This window comes from Ciona intestinalis, chromosome 2 (genome assembly GCF_000224145.3).
Source record: "Ciona intestinalis chromosome 2, KH, whole genome shotgun sequence".
Classification (NCBI taxonomy): Eukaryota; Metazoa; Chordata; class Ascidiacea; order Phlebobranchia; family Cionidae; genus Ciona; species Ciona intestinalis.
Genome location: NC_020167.2, coordinates 2,988,754 through 3,009,451, shown reverse-complemented (window position 1 = coordinate 3,009,451; position 20,698 = coordinate 2,988,754). Strand labels below are relative to the sequence as shown.

Here is a 20,698-nt window from a genome sequence, read left to right as displayed (position 1 = left end):
ATAATTGTGACGTCACATAACACATCAAATACACATGCATTAGAAATTAAAATTAGGGGACATAAACAAGCTGCTACAAAGCAAGAGCGAATTATGAAGCAAATTAAGACGTTACAGCATGGTCATTTTGTTTATGCGCGTATCAACATTCAGTAAGCTTATTTTAGCGCAATATTGTTAAATCTAGTTTATAAAAAAAGTTTTAACACCTCATGGTGCTATTACCAACTAAATCCTGTAAAAATAATACCCGAAAAAGATTAGGCTCTTAAAAGTGAAACTGTACTTCCACCATACTTTTCTTTACTCGCATAATGCGATTAACAACCAACCTTCTACAGCAGATGACACGCTTATGACGTTATGTGTGTTAACCAATGTATATAACTACTTATATATACATTGGTGTTAACTTTTGTTTTTGCGAGTAAATATGCGAGTACTTACGCGCATAAAAGTGACCATGCAAAAATGGTAATAGTATGCGCTAAAGGTATCCCATTCCCCCCACCCTAATATACATATTTACAGAAAAGATGTTGTTTTAGTCTTTTGTGTTTAGCCTTTCAACTCACATTCAAACGTGGTGTGCCTTTCACCGCAATAGATGTGTTTAAAACAATCAATATATAGTAGGGAGGGAGAAGACTGAACACCTTTTCATTTTATTTTTCCGACCGATTTGGTAGTAAACAAAAAACTTATAGAATTGTAAAACCGTATCCTCACGACTCCCATATATAATACCGTTTTAACTGCTTAAAACACAATCAGGATATTTTGGTATTATGTGCTAAAGGTGTCCCATCTCCCCCACCCTACTATACTGTCAAATGTAAATCATTTCACAAATGACCTTACATTTTTTAACCTATTTAAACCATCACTTTTTTTAAAAAACACAATTTCCGTACAAAAAAATAACACTTTAAAAACAGTCCAAATGCTCGCTATTTTGGGCATCAAAACAACACGCCTACAAAAACACCAGGTGTACTAATGTAACTTATTTATCCTCGCGTGGACGGAAAACGACGGTAAAAATTCAGATATCATAAATTTATTTCGTTTGTCTGTTTCAAAAAAATATTAATCGCGAATTGAACTTAAGGAAAATTTATTTTTTGTCTTCGGTTTCGGTGGGAGGAGGTGGTAACTCTGCAGGTTTCCTGTATTTTGGGAAAGCCTCCCATGGACTCGTAAGATCGAACTTTCGAAATTCTTGTGCCATTTCCAGCGGCTCACGTACAATTCTTTCTGTTTCGTCATCGTATCTCACCTATGTGGCAAAATGTTAGATTTGATGTAAATTTTTCTATAGTGGTGTGTGCCATGTTTTAACCGGTGATATTTAAATAAATGATTGAATGAATGTAACTTACTTTATCCTCGCGTGGCCGAAAAACGACCACGAATGTTCTGTTTCATATACTTCATGCCAGCTTTTAAGTTACCAAGTATGTTACTTTGTGGGTGATTTTTTTTGGGTCATTTTATAGGTTTTTTTATGTGTGGCTGATAATTTGGACAACCCATTAGTGACCACTGGGTTTGAGCAATTGCCGTTAAGTGTCTTGCCCAAGAACACAACCCATTTATAACGTCAGTCGTTGCCAGCCACACAAGTATAAATAAGTTTAATTCATTCATTTAACCTCATAGTAGCCAGATAGAGGAAAATCTTTTCTGAAGGGATGACCATCAAATCCGTAGTCCGTTAAGATTCTTCGCAAGTCTGGATGATTCTTGAAAAACACCCCGAACATGTCCCAGATCTGAAGAATAATTTATTTGATTGAATATTTTGCCAATTAAAAATAATGTATGAAATACAAAAAATTCCAATTATGAGGAACTTTTAACTAGTTCCAGTATAATTGGGAAAAGGTGGGTTTCTCTTTAAACCTGAATCGTTTATTTGGAATGACGGCAAGTTAATTGAAAAAAAAAACAGGTAAGGCAGCGCCCTGAATCATTTAGGAACCATATCCCCTAGCGTCCCACACTGCCTCCCTTTGTAAAATAGAAATTTAGGCTACATTAATTTATAATTATTCATCAATAGACAGTTTGATGATAGAAAAGGTAAAATAAATTTCCCTGTCTAAACAACAACCAATAAAAAGACCTAACCCACCTCCCTCTCATACCAGTTTGCACCTTCATGAATTTCAACAATCGAGTCGACTGCTGTCAATTCATCAGTGTACGACTTCACTCGGATTCGTTGGTTGTAAGCGAGTGATAACAAGTTGTATACAAGCTGTAAATATAAAAAAACATAGAATTTAAGAAATACACTGAAGCTGAATTAAAAATATACACCAAGCTCATATACCGTTTAAAACAAGTGTCAAAAATGTGTTTCATAGTTAGGGATGCACATTACAGAATTTCGAATCCATGAGATTCGAATCCTTTTGTATTCGAATCTTATTACGGGATTCGGTATTCTGTTTAATGATGTCATTACACGTCATCTCATATACTATAGTAACAATTTTTGAAACTTATTAATTTTGAAAAAAAATATTTTTGTGTTTGTGGGACTTTCGAGAGTAAACGTTTCGTAACGTCTTTTCATAGCCTGCGTTTCATGACACAAAAACTACCCAATAGTACAATTTTTGATCATTTTACAGCTCATGACCCAACAAGGCTGCTATGAAAGGGTCAATAAACTGACTTTTGTGGGTAAAATTTCTTTTTCCTATAAATATAAAAAGATTCGAAATTCTAGATTCGGAATTCTAGATTCGAAATAAAGTATTCTAGGATATCCTAGAATACCTAATTATTCTGTAATGTGCATCCCTATTCATAGTTTAATATTTTCTATGTAATTTTACTAAAAGTATGCAAAAAAGGTAATGTTTTAATGTACTTGATTTATGTTGTACTAGTTTATATTTCAGTACACATATAACAGCGTTTACCTCAAATCTGCAAGGTCTAGTTGGGACATCTACTACAGTAATATCCGATAAATTTGTGAACTGACTTAAAGCATTATCCTTTAGGAAGGAAATAACTTGAACAATATACTCTGGGTCAACAAGTAGTTCCAACTCATTTGTGTGGGTGATTTGCACCTGAAAAAAGTTGACAGAAAAAAATGTTAGTTATCCTTTTAAATATATGTACCCTGTATACATAAAAAAAGTAATTGAACGAACCTGTTGAACAAATTTAGGCAAACATTCGGACACAAAGTTTCCATATTCCACCAACTTCTGGCGAGCAATTTCTGGTGAAACTCGAACAGCAGCTGAAAAAACAGAAAAAAATGATTTTACTGAGTTATGTATTACCATTTACATATAATTAACTAATTAATCATATTATTATCAACTTTTTTTATTCATTTATAAACTGTGATTTCCAATGGGCACCCTATGTCGTGGGTGGCTTCATACAGACTACTCTAAATACCACACATGCAAGTATAACACGTTGTTTGTATTCATGTGCCATATTGTGGAATTTAGAGTTGTCAGCTTCATAATATAATCTGTTTCCAAATGATTTAATACAGTTTGCTGAAGAACAAATAAATTAATATTTGACATAATACCATTAACCTAGAGACGCCTGCCCAAGACTGCAGCTTCCAAGCACATATTTTGCTTGCAAGCACACCATTTCTCACATCACATACAACAACGAACATTTTTACGTAAAGGGATTATATTTATAAGAAACCACAAAATAAAATAAATTAAAGCATACAGTAAACAATTTATTAATTCGAACATTTAATAAACTTCTTATTGACCTGTGGATAAAATCTATATTTAAGGCATTTTGCCACTGGTGAAGAATCCTCCCGTACATAGCAGAATAGGCTGGTGGAAAGTGTTGGACGTTGGTGGTTAGCGGGTTTGTGGTTATGGGGGTAGTTTTTAGATAACGTGGGGGAGGATTTTTCACTAGCACCAGCAATTTTAATAAATGATAACAACATACGTATTTGTTCAGTTGGTTGGATTATTCCACTTGAAGTCTCACTTACATCTGTTGAATATTTTGCACACGAAGGAATACTGTATCTTGTAATAGATGAGTGAGAACCTAATTAATAATAAATTTTGTTGCAGTGAAGTATATAAAGCACATAAAATCAAACAAAGGGCTTAACAATATTACCAAATGTTAGGATTTGCCAAAAAAAAACAGTTTAACAAGTCTGTTTTTTGTCACTTATTTGCAAAGGTGAAATTCCCGTATGATACGTGATCATAATTTAAATTTGACTTACCAAGGACTGTTGCTTTTGTTCCGAAGTTCCTTGCAAGACGCAACCCGGAGCGAAATAGCGAAGCCATCGCAATCTAGACAGGTAATCACACAAAACTGAACTACTGTAGTGTCAGACGTTTGTAAAATATAATTTGTGTTGGTTCTGTTGTAAGTGTTTTCGTCACGTAAACTTTCCAAGGACAAATGCTTGCACTACAAACCCGCAGTTATATAAATGCTTAACTTGTGGAGAGTATTTATTGATTTAATTTAGTGCACTTTATACTGAACTTTATGGTTTAATTTAAGCCATAGTTCATATTTTATCGGATTTAGAATTTTGGAGATTTCGACTAAAAACTGAAATAGAATTCGCCTTGACAAAATATATAAACATCTCACCATAGAAACCCTATGCTTGCACACATGTTACATGTTTAACGTATTCGGGATACGTAATAGAAATATCGCGTTTATAATCATTCTGCACAAAATTGACAGGCAAGTTAAGCTCTGAGTGACGTCTAAGCAACATGTTTAGGAAGTGAGTATATCTACTCTGTAAATCTTTTTTGATTCGACGCCTGTACAAATTTTTAAACCGTTACAGATTTGATGAAAGTGAAAACATATCATCAACGAACCAGTTAAAGAGTTCAGTCCAACGTCAGATTCGTAACACAATTCTTGAGCAGATGCCAAGTATTGAGCCATATTTGGGGGACCTCTGGCATAAAAAAGAAAATGCTAAAGTTATAAAATGGTGAGCTTTTATGACTTGTATCAGACCTAACGTAAACCTAATTGTGTAAATTTTCTGACTGCTTTTGTGGTCAAATTACTTTCCAATTTACCCTATCATGATTACATTTCAGTCACGATCACATTGAGATACTTACAGTGGGAACAGAACCATTATTTTTCAAACAAAGAGACAGTCCATGGTACCCAACGCTAAAACTTTTACATAAATGTAAGTAAACGCTTTGTCAGTGACAACAAAACTTGTATTTGAACTTAAAACCTTTCAGACCCTTTTATTCTACCTAAGCAGCAAGTAGACAGAGGCGCAATAAAGTTTGTATTAAGTGGTGCGAATATTATGTGTCCTGGTTTAACCTCACCTGGTGCTGATCTGAATATGGAGACTGAAGTCAACAAAGCTGTGGTGAGATTACTACCAATATGGATTATATGTTGGCTCAATAGGTTGGTTAAAAGGCCAACCCAGGCTCAAAGCCCCCTCTGACACGACTCATAATAGGACTTTACTCATGCAGCACGGCAATGGTCCATTATGTACCAGAAAAACTTCTAGTTCACTGTTGTATCTGATGAGTTTTTTTTTCACCACTGAACTGCTATTGATAAAGTTATTTTGTCAGGCTGTTCATGCAGAAGGAAAGATTAATTCGTTGGCAATTGGTCTCATGAAGATGAGCCCACAAAAGATGTAAGTATACAAATTCCATCAAATTATGTAATATAGTAGGGTGCAGTAAGAGATAGGACATGCTTTCATTCTCTTTTCCCATCCTTTTTGGTGGTAAACAAGAAACTATTAAAAGAGCGTAGTCAATTGTTTAAAACGCAACCAGAAGTACTTTCTAATGAACATCAAATTTATCTTGCTTTAGTTCTGAAGTCAATAAAGGAATTGGTATAGATACGATACACTACCTGAACGATGGGCTTTGGCATCTGAAGATTGTGAAGTGACTTTACCATTGTTTAAAAAAAGATTATATTCTTGTTGTATCTGTTTTGTTTTAAAAACGCTCATTTTTTAAGTTTAAAAACCAGAAGAGCAGAAACAGGAAATAAATGAATTTCATCATAAAATACAACAAATGTATATTAATGTCCAACAGCTAAACACAGAAGTGACAGAACAATATATCAATGGTTAGCTGGTGTGGTGGCTTAACCATAAGGTACAGAAACTCACCAAGCTTTGGTTAATTACATTAGATATGTTAGGACTCATAATCTGAATCCTCACTATCTTCTTCACGTCCCCTGATGGTTTTTTTCGGCTTCTCTGTCAATGGCCTGGATGAAGATGCTTTCCTGTTGTCTGGAGGAGTTGCCAAGTCTCCCTTGTATCTGACCATCTCACTACACCCTAACCTCCACTCCAGCATCTCTGTAGAAAAGTCATCGCAATTCCCCAGATCTGTGAAACCGACTATGTACCCCTAGTAACAAGAGAAAATGGATCCAATTATTTGGCTCAAGCAGAAAAGGTTTATGCACAAGAAGATAACCGGTTACCCCTCAAAATATAAAGTTCTTAGCCCCTAAATTGCTACCTTTAACAAAAGGTTTAAAGGCTAACCTATAAGGCACTAACCTAAAACCCGCAAATTCAACTTAAACTCAATAATGCTAGTGCAAATATTTATACGATTACTACCTGAGTTTTTGAGTCCTTCACCATAGCCATAGTTGGAATAATTCTTATTCCAAGTCTCTCAGTGAGAAAAGGAGCTTTTTCAACATCTAGTTTGATGAACTTTGTCTCACAGTGTTGTTGAGCCAATGTTGACAAATGGCTGTCCAGAATCTTGCATCTAAAACATAAAAATCAATAAACCAGCAACAACAGAATCATTTTTTTTTATTAGGAGCACAGCTCTAATGAATGAGCATCGAGGCATATGGCATATAAAACATCATCGCAATTTATTTAATCTCACATGCAACTCAATGACACGTAACACAGGTGTCCATCAATATATAACCATACTATCTGTATATATATGTATATATATATTATATATTAATTAATAATTATTATATATTTGTTTTGAAATAGTGTGAGGTTTAAGATATGTCTTTTGATAGGTAACTACTAGGTTACAAAATGAGAAAATGGAATGATGGGCGCATACAAGTCATATCTCCTGGTAATCTTACCTAAATGAAGAGTTCTTATAGAAGTGGCACACAACATGCTTGCTCTCTTTGCAAATGTCAAAAAATTCTTTTTCAGATGAAAGTTCACTGTACATACCATGGCCTTTACTAATCCATTCCTAAAAGATTAAACACAAAAAAAATCTTGTAAGAATTATAAAACGCAGGTCTTCAATTTAACATATATACATATAATATGCATACATCCATTTGTTATCAATGTGTTTAAATCAATAAACTAGTTTGGTTCGGATGTCTTATCAGTTAATAACTAAATATTTAAGAATATTTAAATTTTGTAAAAAAAACTGCACAACACATTTAAGTTTAAAATGTAACCAGTCACCACACAGCAAATTAGAAGTAACTATAAATTACAAATAAGTTTACTTGTGTTAATTTAAATTAAAACTGACATATGGCGAAGCAAGTCTCAGGAGAATTGAAAACCAAGTGTTGCTCATAAACAGATACCAAATAAAACGAATCGACAAAAGAAATGTGGGAAAGGATACATTAACTAGTAAAAAATACACAAACTTCGGATTCCTAATGTTTGTTACCTGTTTCTGGACTTGAGCTTTTTTCATCGCTTGTACTCGACGTTCTCTTATTTTTTCAAGTTCATCTTCGTCCATTGATTCAAGACGATTTATCTCCGCATCTACTTGCTGTTCAACGACCTGGGCCGCTTGTAATAATTGTTGTTCAATTAGCGATTCCATCTTGAACTGTACGTGCTGAAATATTTTACGAACTCCACCACCGTTCTCTGTGAAATCAAAACGCGAATGATTTGTTTACGAGAGAACACGACCGTTGCTAATAGTCTGCATAGAAATCTTTCGTAGATAATTTTCTGGGGACTCTTTTTTTAGAAAAATAGACCCACGGTACATTTATATTATACTGTACTTTATTTATTGTGCCAAAATTTAGCATAGGTTGCACATATAAAACTGGGCTACGAAAATATGCTAACAAACTTGTAAATTCTGTGAAGGTTTAATAAAAAAATAGCTTATGGTCACGGTCCAATGATTATTGCAATTGTCTATTAATATGTAAACTTGATGAATCTCTTTGCGGGATGTAATGATACAAAGCGATATTATTGTTTGGTTATTACACTGGGAGCTTTTGTTTAAAATATACATCTGATACACACCAGTCGCTTTTATCAGATCGCATAGTATCGTTACCTTTGAAGAAGTTCATTGTCTTCCGTATATATATGGCAAGTTTGAAGTATGGCTAATCAACCTAGAGTGTTAAAAGTTGTCTTGATTGGCGATGGAGGAGTTGGGAAAAGTTCCATAATGAACCGTTTTATCACCGGTGAATTTGATGGACAATCATACCATACAATTGGTAGGTTTAAGTGATTTTTCTTACTTTAATAGTGAAGCAGTTTTTGTTTTGCTAAATTTGACAAAATCTGAACACCTTAACACATAATGAAATGTCCAGACTTTTCAGTAGTTAGATTATGCAACACATGTTTTTCAGGTGTTGAATTTTTGACCAAAAATGTTGAAGTTGAAGGAAAACAATACACGCTACAAATTTGGGATACAGCGGGTCAAGAGAGATTCAAAAGTTTACGCACTCCATTCTACCGTGGTGCTGATTGCTGTATGTTGACGTATGCTGTCAACGATGCACAGAGCTTTCACAACCTGAAAATGTGGAAGCAAGAGTTCCTTTATTACGCAGACATAAATGATGACAAATTTCCCTTTGTGGTGCTTGGAAACAAAGTCGATGTTTACGACAAAGAAGTTCAGCAATCTGTTGCCCAGAACTGGTGCAGAGAAAACGGCGGCTACCCTCACATTGAGACAAGCGCTAAAGACGAGACTAATGTGACTGAATGCTTTAAAACTGCCATCAGGAACACAGTATCTGCCCAACTTCATCAAGGTGAAGCAAGTATCAGTAACTTGACTTCTGACACGCCTAATATTAACTTGAAGGCCATGGCTAAAGACAAGCAAAGCTGCTGTTGAACCTCATTGGCTTAAAGATAATTTATTTTTCTCGTTGCTTTCGGAACATTTACAGAACCATGGTACTTTTATAGCAACAACGGTACAATTTATGAATTTTTGTGAAAAGCAGAAGGCACCGCACACAAACAAGTGGAAAAAGTTGGGAATTACATTGCAGATTAACTCTGGGAGCGATTTTCATCTACATCATGATTTCTTCACAGGCAGCAGCTTATTTATTAATCCAGCTCTTCACTGTGAATCTTGAAAAGTTTCGCCACTTCAGTGTAGTCGTCATACGCTTGTTGATCTCTTATCATCTGCAATATGAATTAATTTATATTGTTTCATATTTACAGCTTTATATTTGTATGTTTATTAATTGTTATTGGGAAAAATGGCGATAATATATCCCGCATTGTGTAACACTTCATTCAAAAAACTTTTCATTAATTAAACTGTACCTTTCGTGCAATTGGCATTCGTCCAAAGACATTCCACAGCAAAACACCGACAACTTTCTGTTGTCGCAGATAAAATACAACTCCCTTTCCAAATTCCTCACTTGAAGCAGTGGTGGTGGTGGTGGTGGGTTGTTTTTCAGTATTTTCTGCTGGGTTTTCTATAACCAGTTGGAAATACAGTAATATGAATATCAAGGTGAAATAATAAAACTGGATCTCGGTAAGAAGTGATTTTGCAGCATAAGGTAATGGAAAAAGAACAGAACTAAGTATTCTACATTAACATGGTAAATTTGAAACCACCATCCCATACCTGCACCATCATCCCTTAACCCTGCACCTTCAGCAGCTTTTGGTGTGTCTTTCTCAGTTGCCTTAGCAAATACTCCCACAGTGGGCAAAGCTGAATCAATAATTCCAATTGCTTCATAACCAACATCTGGACCAAGGTCAGACCTGTTACAAACAATATTATATAACATTATTAAAAGTTTATACAAATTGAAAAGGTCAATGCCGTTTAACAACACATTCAATCATTTTATAACTTTACCTTATATAGGGCTATAGAAAAAATTACTATACAATGCAGCTGAAAAACAGTTTAGACCAGCATTTCTTAAACTGGGGTAAATTTACTCCTGGCGGTAAAAGTGCTATCAATTAAAATCCACATCAGTTAAAGGGACAGAAAAATTGTGTCAATTATGTACTTCACAAGACATTAAACAACTTGTTGCCAAAAAGCTAGCGCATCCGTCGCATTAAATATAACTGATGTAATTAGTTGTTTCAGCTTTTTAATAAATGAGCGCCATACATATTGGGGAAATATTACATATTGGGGGAAATCTGATAGGCAACTTTGTTAAAATGGTAAAACGTACAAAAAAGTTTAAAAACCAATAGACTTTTTTTAGACAATTACCAAAACATAGACTGATGGTAGTAGGATTTCTGTCCACCAGCCATATTCTCCCCTGCCAATCTTCCACTAACAACAGCATGATCATGATGCTCCACTCTCCTACGACCCAGTTTTGCATCGAAGAAACACGAAGCATCTCCTGCCTGCAAACAGAAAGGCCAATATTTCAAACTTGCATAGATATTACATATCACTACAGTGGAACAATTTATTTTTTCTATGGGTCAATGTTAATTCCAAGCTGCAAATTCCTAAATTTCAACTCCTTAGGTCCCTACTCTCTGTTTAGTATTTCATTATCTCTAACACTTTTCGCTGCCAACCCCTTTTAGAGGGTAATGTGCCAAAACTCTGCCCTAAACCTCTTGTCCCATTGCCTATGCTCTAGGACGTAAGTCCCAACATAGAACCCCATGTTTTCTGCTTTAAAACTCTCTGTACATTTGCTTTACTTACCACCCAGATATTAGATCTAGCTTGAAGTTCAGCATTCACACGATAACCACCAAATCTTTCATCAGTTTCTAATCCACCAGATTCTGCAAGACTTGTGTCGATGCCAAGACCAACGGCTACTACTACGTGGTCAGTAAGTATCTAAGATAAAATTAATTTATTAAAATAACTCATTGTGGAAACAGACAAATATTTTTTACTCCAGCAGGGTTTTTACATGATTTTTTTTAGAAGCCGTAACGTTTTGGCAAACTTTGATGGTACCTTTAAGTTACATTTGAGCATATCTATTCATATACAAGTTTTCATTTTTCGTTGGTATGCCTCTTAAAAGTAAAAGCTTTAGTAACAAACATTTAAATAAATACCTCTTGTCCAGTACGCAGCTGTAGTTTTAACCTGCCATCCTGCATCGTTACATTATTAACCACAGTATCCGTGATCACATTCACTCCTTCACTTTTTACTTTACTGGTTGTCCACTTAGTTAAATACTCAGGAAGAACATTTCCCATGTTGCCATTTTCGGGGAATATTTGATTAACTTCAAATCCTACTTTTTGACCTGGATATGATAGGTTAAGGTATATTATAGGTTGTTAGTTGATAACATGTATAAGTTAACTATTGTGTTAGAAACATGGTAGAATAAATATGTTGTTGTATGTGTATGTGGCATATATAGTTTACTTAAGTTTAGACTACTATATACATACTGCATAGTATGTAATGGTATGACTGGTTGCTCCGATAAAAATATAAATTTGAACTCTTATTTTAGTAAATATAAGCTGTAGTTCAGAAGACAGACTACGGAAGTCCGATAAAGATGTTCTGGCATTTTACTATGTTACCAACCAACGTGCGATAACACTTCAAAAAATAAAAATGGCCTACCCTAAAAAGCTTTATTTGATTTATACACACTGTTTTTTTTCATAAAAAATGTACCAAATAATAGAGACATTAACATAGAATTACAAACTAACTTAACCAATAATAATGTAAAAAATGATCACCTTTGTGACCAAGTGCACATGCAAGTTCACTCCCCATGAACCCTCCACCAATCACAGTGATCGACTTCACTCCGTCTGTTATATTGTTTAACTCTGTGAAGTCACTTGCCTGAGTAGGAAACAATATGATAAGTTAGTGGGTGACTATACTGACTAAGAATATCTTATAGCATTCATTAAAAGATGTAATATTTAATAGGTTGGTTAAAGTGTTTAGTGTTGTACTGTTTTTTTTATTATTAATTTATTGAAATTTGTTTAAACACCAGTGTTGCAATGATATTCTTGATACAGAAAATAGCATGGAATACAAATTTACTGAAATTACTATAACTAATAGTAAGACCTTTCACAATGTATTCTATTCTTTGCCAGACAAATAAAATCATCTAAAGTTTTAACACACTAGCAAAACATTACAAAGTGGCCATCTAAAAATTTTCATACTAGATAAGCCGTTAAAAGATTGTTTATCAAAAACCAAACATACCTTAATTAAACCTCGCTTACAAAGCAATATAAGGAGTTCTGTTATAAAAGAGATTTAAAGCCTTACAACCAGCTGCTTTTAGATGTGGTCCTTTAACAAAGAAATGGGTTTATCTAATTTAACAATCTTACCGTTCTGTAGGTGGAGACCTTCTTTTGAATTTCAGCTGAAGCTTTTCTAAACACAGGCAAATTCTTGGGCTGTCCACCAGTTGCAATAAGACACTTGTCATATTTGATTTCAGTCCCATCTTTAAGAGTGGCAATGTTGTCTGTTGGGTTTAGACTCACAACCTGTAATTGAAATATTAAAATATTATATAATATGTAGGGGAATTCACAAGTTACTTTTAATAACTTTACACATTTAAAATATTCCTGTATCTGCTTTAAACCAAAATCAAAAACAGTGGCAATGTATTATTTATAAAAAGTACAATTCAAGTTTTAAAATAAATGTTCTGTGTAACTTATCCATGCATTTTTCCATTTAAAATGTAGCTACACACAGAAGACCTATTGCTGGTAATTTCAATTTTCCACAAATAACAAGATAAACTCTAATCTCACCCTTGTATTATTTGCCACTGCTACTCCACCCTCAGATTTAGCAGGTAGATCGCTTGGTGCGCAATAATAGTCAGGCTTCTCGAAATAGACATCCCTCCATTTTCCATTCCAGGACTTGAATTGTAACTTTTTAGCAGCTTCCTCATCATCACTGTACCATAACTCCTTGGATAATGGTGGCCTCATGTAGGGGGGATAGGAATCTTCACTAATGATCAGAATCTGTAAAATCAATTAAATTTGAAAACACACATTTATATCCTAAAAATATATTAAACTGTTGATTAAAATTCACTTAAAAATATTTCTTTGTTACCTTATTTTACCATACTCTTTACCTTGGCAGTGACATCTCTCTTCTTAATTGCTCTCATAGCAGCATATGAAGCAGTCCCACCACCAATCAATAAATACTGAACTTGTGAAGGAAACTCTGCCGCTGGGGGAACACCTAAACATAATAACAACAGTAAAAGAATAAATATAACATTTAAACTGTTGTCACTAAGCTTATTACACTTTTTAACGTTTTTTCTGTCCTAATAACACAGGTTGTCTTCATCAGGGTGAATGACCTTTATTTTAATGACAGTGTCATTTACCCGGATAAGACAACTTGTATAGGAAGTGGCAACAACGATACGCAAATGAATGCCAAATTTTAAAAAGTAAAAAAATATTTAAGAAAATGTTATAAAAAAATTTAAGAAATGTTATAACGACTGTCGTTTTCCGGCTACAAGAGAATAAAGTAAGCATTTATTCGTTTAAGTAATACAATATTCATTTACATTACTAGACATTGTCCCATATGTTTTAATTATGAATATTAGTTATATAACTTAGTGTTCATAAAACAGCATACCAAAAACATCTTCAGTTGCTTGTTCAACTGATTTACCTTGGGTCTGAGCTTCTGCAGCATTTGCTTTGGATTCAGTTAAGTATTTGTAGATCCCCTGTGACATAAAATATTTATTAATAAAACAGTATAGACATGGTTGCAAACTTGCAATCAATGTGTTTCAAGTTTCAACACATGGAATTTAAACTTACAATGCCAAAAAATAAAGTGCCACCAATTATGCAGAAACCTGATCCATAGTTAGATGATTGATCAGAATGAAATGTCGCCTTTTGTGAATAAAATGCACGATTCTGTTTGCAATGAACTGGTGTAACTTGATCTTGATATCTTGAAACTACAATAAAGTTTAAATTAGGAGTATGAAAAAGCTAGCAGGTTATTGCTGTTTATTTTTTTATGAATTACCCACCTATCACAGCTTGCGTCTTTGGTGCATTTTTGTTTAATAAACTCCTTGAGATAGAACTGGAATGCTCGCACAGTCTTACACACCTAAACATAATGGAAACAGAGGGACCTACTCTACAATAATGCAGAAATAAACAATTAGACCAAGTTTTCTTGCAAAGCTAACTATACTACTTAATTTCCATACTCATTATAATCAGATTTATTTACTTTTTGTTTGTACAATTCACACGTTTACCAGCAATCACCTTCAAGTCACGGAGTCACAATGCTTGTACTTTATCACACACCCTATGACCAGACTACTTTATTTTTTTCTTGCATTCTCTCATTTTTAAATTGTGTCTTTAGTATGAGAAAATAATGCGAGGAAAAAAGGTAATGAAAATATTCTCAGAAGTTGTTAAGTAAAGTACTTTACGATAACCGGCGATTTATTTTGGTGTTCTTTGGGGAGTAATTTAAAGTGGTGAATTGACAAAAAACATTTTACTGTTCCTATCAATATACATCCTTTTATTCCATTTAAAGGTTAAATATGGCGTAGTCACAACCCAAAAAAATGGCGATTTATTTTGGTGTTCTTTGGGGAGTAATTTATAGTGGTGAATTGACAAAAAACATTTTACTGTTCCTATCAATATACATTTTTTTATTCCATTTAAAGGTTAAATATGGCGTAGTCACAACCCAAAAAAATAACTAAGAAAATCATTACAGTAAGCTTGTATTCAGCAGAATTATTTACACCAAAACTATGTAAATACAGTTCATGAATATGAAGAAGTGCATTCAATAAAATTACAAATAGAATATCAAATTAAGAGGAATGGGTTGTTAAAACAAATATAAGTATTCCACCAAAGCTGTACGGTAAATATTACAAACTACAGCTTTGATTTTGTTTTCCCTTCTAATATATCTCTTCCAGCATGAAGATATGGTTTCAAATATTTGTAAGTCTCTTCATGTACCTGTTCATAAAAAGTGGTTACCTAAACCAGTTATTATTGGTACGCAATACCAGCACAGCAAATAAAATAAAGTTTACCTCAGTTTTATTTAATGGTGACTTCTTTGCCCATTCAAACAGTCTCTCATATACATTACCATCATAAGCACCAATACAAGACTGAAGTAAATCATCCGAATAATCAAACGCATCAACCAAACCAACTGCATTTGGTCTTAAACAAGACAGCAAGTCAAGTTCAGCCTCCAGAGCAAGATCACATTGTTTTGGTGATAGGTAACCAACCTGAAATGTATACCTTAGGAATAATAACACAAATTTATATATTTATTACCAAAATACTAAATCAACATGTATACCTTCAGAAAATCCCCAGAGTATAAAGTTATATTTTCAAGTGCATACAAAGCACACATTTGGAGTAAGACTGTTTTAACAGGTGGTGAACAAGATAGCTCATCTATCACAGATGCAAAAGTAGCCACAATGTATTGTGTGATGTGTGCCTGAGAACAAACCGCATGTAAAATGAGTGAAATACCACATAAATCACCTGATTTTCAGAACACTAAACACTATTTAATTATGCTAAAATTAAAAGGTAAAGCTGACAAAAATGCCTTAATAAGCAAACCAACTTTTTCCAACTTATATTCACAATTGACCTCACCTTAACTACATTGACAAGCTCCACAGAACATTTGTTCCAAGCTTCATGATTTGGATAACCATTTTTAGTTAAATGATTAATTTTCATAGCAACTGATTTTATGACTTCTCTGGCCCTGTAATGAATAACAAATTATTAATACAAGAACAGATACAATAAAACACCATGTACTTTTTGTTAAGTATACAACCTGTATTGAAAGCAAGCCACAAGTACAGCAGGTTGCTGGAAATCATTTGCTTTGTTAACTCTACATGTTGATTGGTTCATGTTGTTTAGATAAGCAACAGTTCCATGCAATCTGTTGGTCTGAACTTGGTTGTAGCATTTTACCAGATACCTTTAGACATAAATAAAGAATGGTGGTTACAACATATGTGTGCTACAGGCCTACATTTAAGAATGTGAGTTTACCTGGCACACTGTAGATACATAACAGTATTTTCACCTTCATATGTACAACCAGCAACAGCACGAGCCCAAATTATTGGTATCCCACTTGCCTAGGTATGCAAATGAATATGTTACAAAATCAATAACTTTCAATTATATAAGCATTACATTGGAATAGCCGTGGCCACCACATGATTTCCGAAGTATTTCTATTCCATCAGTGCACTGTTCAGCTACTGAAGCCTTCATACCAGCTGACAAAGCATGAAGCTGTAAATAGAGAAGAAACCGAATATACAATCTCATAACACTTTATTTCATGAAGTCTAAAAATATTTTTAGTGGAAGAAATATGGACAATGTTTAAAGGAAAAAAACATTATTAATTTGATACTGAAATTCTTTAGACATGGTTGAATCGTCATTACATAAAATTCCGCGCTAACTTACTTAATATTAATCTGCAACGAAAGTTTACAAACCTCTGGCAATCCAGAAAGGTCTCCTTCTTTCACTTTCTGTTCGAAAATATTGTACATTTTTTTCAGTTTCAAACAAGCAAAGTGAGTGGCATATGTCATCGCCACATAAGGCAACAACTTCTTTTGCTGTGTCATATATTCCATCACTGCTACTTCAGGTTTTCTGAATGTTGATAATATACACATATATATATATATAAAATTGTCTATAACAATTTATATTTTAAACAAAAAAAAATGATTTGGTTTTATTTTCAATTTATTTTTACATTTCTGTAAAGCAAAATATTTTAAAACAGTACCCATTAAATTATCATTTTTAGTACCATAAACCATAACAAAATCTAACATACCCAGGTTCAAGTTCCCCTTGTTGTCTTACAAGAGAATATCTGACAGCGATGGTGCAAGCTTTACCAAGAGCACTGACCACTTCTCCCTCTAGAAAAATAGCTCTTAACCTTACCATGGAACCATAAACCATCTTGTCTTTAGTTTTTGCCACGTATGTTCCATCTGGCTTCACCTATTCAGGAATATTTAAACACAAATTCGTTTTCCTGTAAACTCCACTATCAAGAATGTTTAGGATGCAGTTGAACAATTTCTTACACATTAAAACAAATAACAGAAATATATATATTTTTTTTAATTTTAAGAATGACTACCTCAGAGTTTTTGCAAAGTAAGTTTTCTCTCGGAATTCGAACTTTGTTAAAATGCAAGAATCCGTTATCTGTTGTTTCAAAACCAACTTTGTTTCCTATATCACCAACAGTAATACCTACAAAGCAAAACATTTTTTTCAAATCACTTCTCTAATGGAAGACAGAAACCTGACATTACCTGGCAGAGGCATATGAGTAGTAAGGTCCCTTATTTGAACAATAAATGGGTGCATTCCATACTTCTTGCCGTCAATCACAACCTGTGCCATCACTAAAGCATGGTTCGCTGACTTTCCCACTACATAAAAATCATATGTTTAGTAAAATTACTTTAATGTACAACACATTTTAAAGGTAAAACTTTAATATATTATATGGAAACTTCCTTTTCTATTCTGTAGCGGTAAGATAGGAAAGCATGGCACAACATGAAACCTACAATTTAGGACAGATTTTGCATTAAACCTATGATAAAATTAATAAAAAAGGAGTATTTTTTCCTTTTTTACTTTACCCCAAGCTATAATTACTTTTAGTGTTTTAAATAGATTTGCTTTAAATATCTTACTGTCTCCAGGCCACCATTTCATGGCAGAAATTTCAGGACAGTTGATGACGAATTCTTGACTTGCTTTGTCGTACGTTGCTACAGTTTGCAAACCACGTAGAAAGGTACCTGAATAAAATACATATAAAAAGAGTGAATATAACTTGCTTAACCCTCTCAGGGAAATTACAGTCGTTTTTAACACAGTTGGACTGTTTCATACACCCCTTACCTGCTTACAAGTTATGGTATAGGGCAGATAGGCCTATATTAGTGTAATATAATTAAAATTCTAAACATACCATGTCCAAGTTCAGTCTGTGCGTATGTTCCAATAATTTGAAGCTGAGCACCAAGGGGCAACCACTTTGCTATTTGTTCATCTGATCCAAAACTTAAAATGCAAGGAAGGAACACACCAGTGTGGATGCCTAAGCAAAATTCTTTACCGATATTCCTGAAATGGTTTATGTACATATTAGAAAACTAACACAGAGGTTATTAAAGGTTTCTAAAACAAACTCAACTTAACAATACATATAAATCAAGCACTAAAACTTTTTTCCCAGGAAACCATGTTCTTTTACAGCTATAACCAACAGATATTTTTTTCATTGCTTTCAATACTGTACCAAAGATTAAATTAACTGAAATGACAATCAGCGGACGTTTTGAATGCAACCTAATGACATTGGTTACCTCAATACATAATCAAGCTCTTTTGAGAACGCATTCCATCCTTCCCGAGGAAAAACAACTTTGTTCAAATGTATCGTCCTTCTCATGCCATCATTGAATCTCTCTTCTCTAGTCATCATTCCAACATCTTTACACCGACATTCAGGATCATTGTGAATTGCAGCCTCTGTAAAAATATTGCTTTGTTCAACAAAACTTAAAATAACAAGCACAACATTTCTAAATAGAACTAACACGAGATGTACACAGCACAGAATTGTCTTTGCACTGTATAACCAAAACCAAACAGCTAAATGAACAACTTAATATATATATATTTATACATATTTATATATAAAAAGTTTCTCTACCAATAAAACTTACCCACTTTTCTTTTCATCTCAGTCTGTTCCACCCCACCATCATAAATATTAGTCAGTTCCTCAACACTAAAATTCACTTTACGTCTTTCTTCTTCCAATAAACGACTCTGTTTACTCATTTTTTCTTATCCACTACTTTAAAATGCCTAAATGCAACCTATGCCTGATGACAAAAGTTGGTTTAAACACCTTGCATCAGAAAGCAAAATAGAAAGCACAGCCAATAAGTTAATCATTAACTTAAGCAATTACGTTTAGTACAAAGTCGACTTAAAATTGTAAACACAACCAATGTTTAAGCTACCTGTTAATTAAAAACAATTCAAAATCAAGCACAGCATTATTGCACACAAAAGCACATTATTAATGAAAATTTAAACTGTAAATACCTGGGAGCATAAAGGTAGCAACAAATTCCAACAATGCATAGCTTATATTAAACAATGCAAGTTAGAACATTCAGAGGTTTAGAGTTATAATAATAAGAAAACAGGGATAGTTTTACATATGATAGTATACACACAATATTAAGGCTAGCCCATATCTTCATGTTCTAACACGTAAAATTGACTCGGTGCGAAGAAAATACAATTTACAATATTAACTGATTACAAGAGAGCAAAATAGATTTTAAGCAAGAATAACTTCTTGTCATGATAAAAATGCAAGTTGGAACTTGTATGCTTCAAAAATTAAAGCAAATGATAAATATTATTATAGCTTGGACATTTTGTTCAGGATATCTCTTCCTTGGTGTAAATGCGGGCGCAAGTACTTATATATCTCCTCATGTACCTGCATGTATAAACAGCATCATAACAATAAAATATCAAAACAAAGAGAAATGGTTTGTAATAAAATTACCTGCAAAAAAAATAATTTGAAATTTCTTGAAACAAAGAGTAAGCATCCAAAATTCCAATCATTTTATGACAAAGATCTACTTTCATTTGTTGTCACAATAATATTTTTTTTTTAATTTTACTATGGTTAACTATAGGAACATATACAGAATAAAACTATACACTAAACATTCAAAAATTTACATCTGTTTTATTTGATGGGAAATTCTTTGCCCACTCATATAGAAGCTCGTATGCATTTCCATCATAGGACCCGATACAAGAACCAAGCATGTCGTCTGTGAAGTCAAATGCATCGACCAAACCAACCACATTTCTACGTAGGGATGCGAGAAGTTTAACTTCTGCCTTACGAGCCATGTCTAGCTGCTTACTGCTAAGGTACCCATCCTAGTTTAAAAGAAAAAAAAGATTGTGAAATAATTATAATTGTCACATATACGAAAAATGAGTCATTGTGGGAACATATGGACAAGAAGTCAAAACAAAAAAAATGATTGTATGACAAGAACTTGGTTTAAACATTGGTTCAATACAAATCTTTTTTAATTTTGAAAGTCTGTTGGTAAAATTTTGGCTGTTGGTTGGTTTTAGGTAATTTGTTCAGCAAAAAGTCAGAACAAAGCAGATAGCACTTTACTATGACGTTAGAGACTTGATTTATGTTAACATGTGATCACCCACAATGTT

General features: G+C 33.6%; 7 protein-coding genes across 10 annotated transcripts in view; 2 read left to right on the top strand and 5 right to left on the bottom strand.

Moving 5' to 3' along the window:
- Nucleotides 1-1,015: 1,015 nt before the first annotated feature.
- Nucleotides 1,016-4,549, bottom strand: LOC100183052 (NADH dehydrogenase [ubiquinone] iron-sulfur protein 3, mitochondrial). The gene is made up of 7 exons (XM_002131725.4): nt 4,259-4,549; nt 3,967-4,071; nt 3,177-3,268; nt 2,937-3,092; nt 2,138-2,263; nt 1,656-1,775; nt 1,016-1,279 (listed from the first exon to the last, which is right to left on the bottom strand). The coding sequence occupies exons 1-7, from the start codon at nt 4,323-4,325 to the stop codon at nt 1,118-1,120; spliced, it is 828 nt and encodes a 275-aa protein (XP_002131761.1). The 5' UTR covers nt 4,326-4,549; the 3' UTR covers nt 1,016-1,117.
- Nucleotides 4,550-4,637: 88 nt separating this feature from the next.
- LOC100176016 (malignant T-cell-amplified sequence 1-like) lies at nt 4,638-6,055 on the top strand. The gene is made up of 6 exons (XM_002131603.5): nt 4,638-4,783; nt 4,850-5,002; nt 5,115-5,212; nt 5,271-5,407; nt 5,625-5,692; nt 5,877-6,055. The coding sequence occupies exons 1-6, from the start codon at nt 4,773-4,775 to the stop codon at nt 5,956-5,958; spliced, it is 549 nt and encodes a 182-aa protein (XP_002131639.1). The 5' UTR covers nt 4,638-4,772; the 3' UTR covers nt 5,959-6,055.
- Nucleotides 6,056-6,076: 21 nt separating this feature from the next.
- LOC100180700 (thioredoxin domain-containing protein 9-like) lies at nt 6,077-7,976 on the bottom strand. The gene is made up of 4 exons (XM_002131768.5): nt 7,722-7,976; nt 7,159-7,277; nt 6,656-6,812; nt 6,077-6,437 (listed from the first exon to the last, which is right to left on the bottom strand). Exons 1-4 carry the CDS (start codon nt 7,881-7,883, stop codon nt 6,216-6,218), a joined length of 660 nt encoding a protein of 219 aa, XP_002131804.1. The 5' UTR covers nt 7,884-7,976; the 3' UTR covers nt 6,077-6,215.
- Nucleotides 7,977-8,221: 245 nt separating this feature from the next.
- On the top strand, nt 8,222-9,621 carry LOC100178332 (ras-related protein Rab-9B-like). The gene is made up of 2 exons (XM_002131583.5): nt 8,222-8,529; nt 8,668-9,621. Exons 1-2 carry the CDS (start codon nt 8,409-8,411, stop codon nt 9,165-9,167), a joined length of 621 nt encoding a protein of 206 aa, XP_002131619.1. The 5' UTR covers nt 8,222-8,408; the 3' UTR covers nt 9,168-9,621.
- LOC100178288 (apoptosis-inducing factor 1, mitochondrial) lies at nt 9,159-14,482 on the bottom strand. The gene is made up of 13 exons (XM_002131691.4): nt 14,353-14,482; nt 14,132-14,277; nt 13,941-14,034; nt 13,414-13,526; nt 13,076-13,297; nt 12,638-12,799; nt 12,017-12,125; nt 11,366-11,562; nt 10,998-11,138; nt 10,542-10,684; nt 9,927-10,069; nt 9,614-9,771; nt 9,159-9,469 (listed from the first exon to the last, which is right to left on the bottom strand). The coding sequence occupies exons 1-13, from the start codon at nt 14,441-14,443 to the stop codon at nt 9,389-9,391; spliced, it is 1,800 nt and encodes a 599-aa protein (XP_002131727.1). The 5' UTR covers nt 14,444-14,482; the 3' UTR covers nt 9,159-9,388.
- Nucleotides 14,483-14,767: 285 nt separating this feature from the next.
- LOC100186223 (peroxisomal acyl-coenzyme A oxidase 2) lies at nt 14,768-19,313 on the bottom strand. The gene is made up of 15 exons (XM_002131841.5): nt 19,147-19,313; nt 18,784-18,949; nt 18,387-18,541; nt 18,106-18,213; nt 17,716-17,835; nt 17,538-17,653; nt 17,223-17,395; nt 16,870-17,032; nt 16,556-16,657; nt 16,409-16,497; nt 16,185-16,334; nt 15,995-16,109; nt 15,684-15,830; nt 15,403-15,609; nt 14,768-15,325 (listed from the first exon to the last, which is right to left on the bottom strand). The coding sequence occupies exons 1-15, from the start codon at nt 19,262-19,264 to the stop codon at nt 15,239-15,241; spliced, it is 2,016 nt and encodes a 671-aa protein (XP_002131877.1). The 5' UTR covers nt 19,265-19,313; the 3' UTR covers nt 14,768-15,238.
- The window catches only part of LOC100175974 (peroxisomal acyl-coenzyme A oxidase 1), a 21,122-nt gene continuing 19,735 nt past the window's right edge, over nt 19,312-20,698 (bottom strand). For 3 of the 4 annotated variants that reach the window (XM_009859310.3, XM_018817498.2, XM_026840801.1), the window contains one exon: nt 19,312-19,940. In XM_009859310.3, the coding sequence (XP_009857612.1) occupies nt 19,860-19,940 (81 nt within the window). In that variant the 3' untranslated portion in view covers nt 19,312-19,859. The remainder of the gene's footprint in view (nt 19,941-20,698) is intronic. The other variant, XM_026840800.1, reaches the window with a different exon arrangement.

Excerpts from the sequence above, each read along its gene's own strand:
- LOC100180700 (XM_002131768.5), bottom strand. The coding sequence starts at position 7,883 with ATGGAATCGCTAATTGAACAACAATTATTACAAGCGGCCCAGGTCGTT. Across the intron at positions 6,813-7,158 it reads TATAAGAACTCTTCATTTAG|ATGCAAGATTCTGGACAGCC; the intron begins GTAAGATTACCA and ends TTTATGTTTTAG. Across the intron at positions 6,438-6,655 it reads TGAAGGACTCAAAAACTCAG|GGGTACATAGTCGGTTTCAC; the intron begins GTAGTAATCGTA and ends TCTTGTTACTAG.
- LOC100186223 (XM_002131841.5), bottom strand. The coding sequence starts at position 19,264 with ATGAGTAAACAGAGTCGTTTATTGGAAGAAGAAAGACGTAAAGTGAAT. Across the intron at positions 18,542-18,783 it reads GAGCTTGATTATGTATTGAG|GAATATCGGTAAAGAATTTT; the intron begins GTAACCAATGTC and ends AAACCATTTCAG. Across the intron at positions 16,110-16,184 it reads GTGGCTTGCTTTCAATACAG|GGCCAGAGAAGTCATAAAAT; the intron begins GTTGTATACTTA and ends TATTCATTACAG.
- LOC100178288 (XM_002131691.4), bottom strand. The coding sequence starts at position 14,443 with ATGTTTAGGTGTGTAAGACTGTGCGAGCATTCCAGTTCTATCTCAAGG. Across the intron at positions 12,800-13,075 it reads CAGTGGCAAATAATACAAGG|GTTGTGAGTCTAAACCCAAC; the intron begins GTGAGATTAGAG and ends TTTCAATTACAG. Across the intron at positions 11,563-12,016 it reads ATGTGCACTTGGTCACAAAG|GTCAAAAAGTAGGATTTGAA; the intron begins GTGATCATTTTT and ends TATCATATCCAG.
- LOC100183052 (XM_002131725.4), bottom strand. The coding sequence starts at position 4,325 with ATGGCTTCGCTATTTCGCTCCGGGTTGCGTCTTGCAAGGAACTTCGGA. Across the intron at positions 3,269-3,966 it reads CCAACCAACTGAACAAATAC|CTGCTGTTCGAGTTTCACCA; the intron begins GTATGTTGTTAT and ends CTGTTTTTTCAG. Across the intron at positions 3,093-3,176 it reads TGCCTAAATTTGTTCAACAG|GTGCAAATCACCCACACAAA; the intron begins GTTCGTTCAATT and ends AACTTTTTTCAG.
- LOC100176016 (XM_002131603.5), top strand. Across the intron at positions 5,003-5,114 it reads AATGCTAAAGTTATAAAATG|TCACGATCACATTGAGATAC; the intron begins GTGAGCTTTTAT and ends ATTACATTTCAG. Across the intron at positions 5,408-5,624 it reads CTGAAGTCAACAAAGCTGTG|GCTGTTCATGCAGAAGGAAA; the intron begins GTGAGATTACTA and ends TTATTTTGTCAG.
- LOC100178332 (XM_002131583.5), top strand. The coding sequence starts at position 8,409 with ATGGCTAATCAACCTAGAGTGTTAAAAGTTGTCTTGATTGGCGATGGA. Across the intron at positions 8,530-8,667 it reads ACAATCATACCATACAATTG|GTGTTGAATTTTTGACCAAA; the intron begins GTAGGTTTAAGT and ends CATGTTTTTCAG.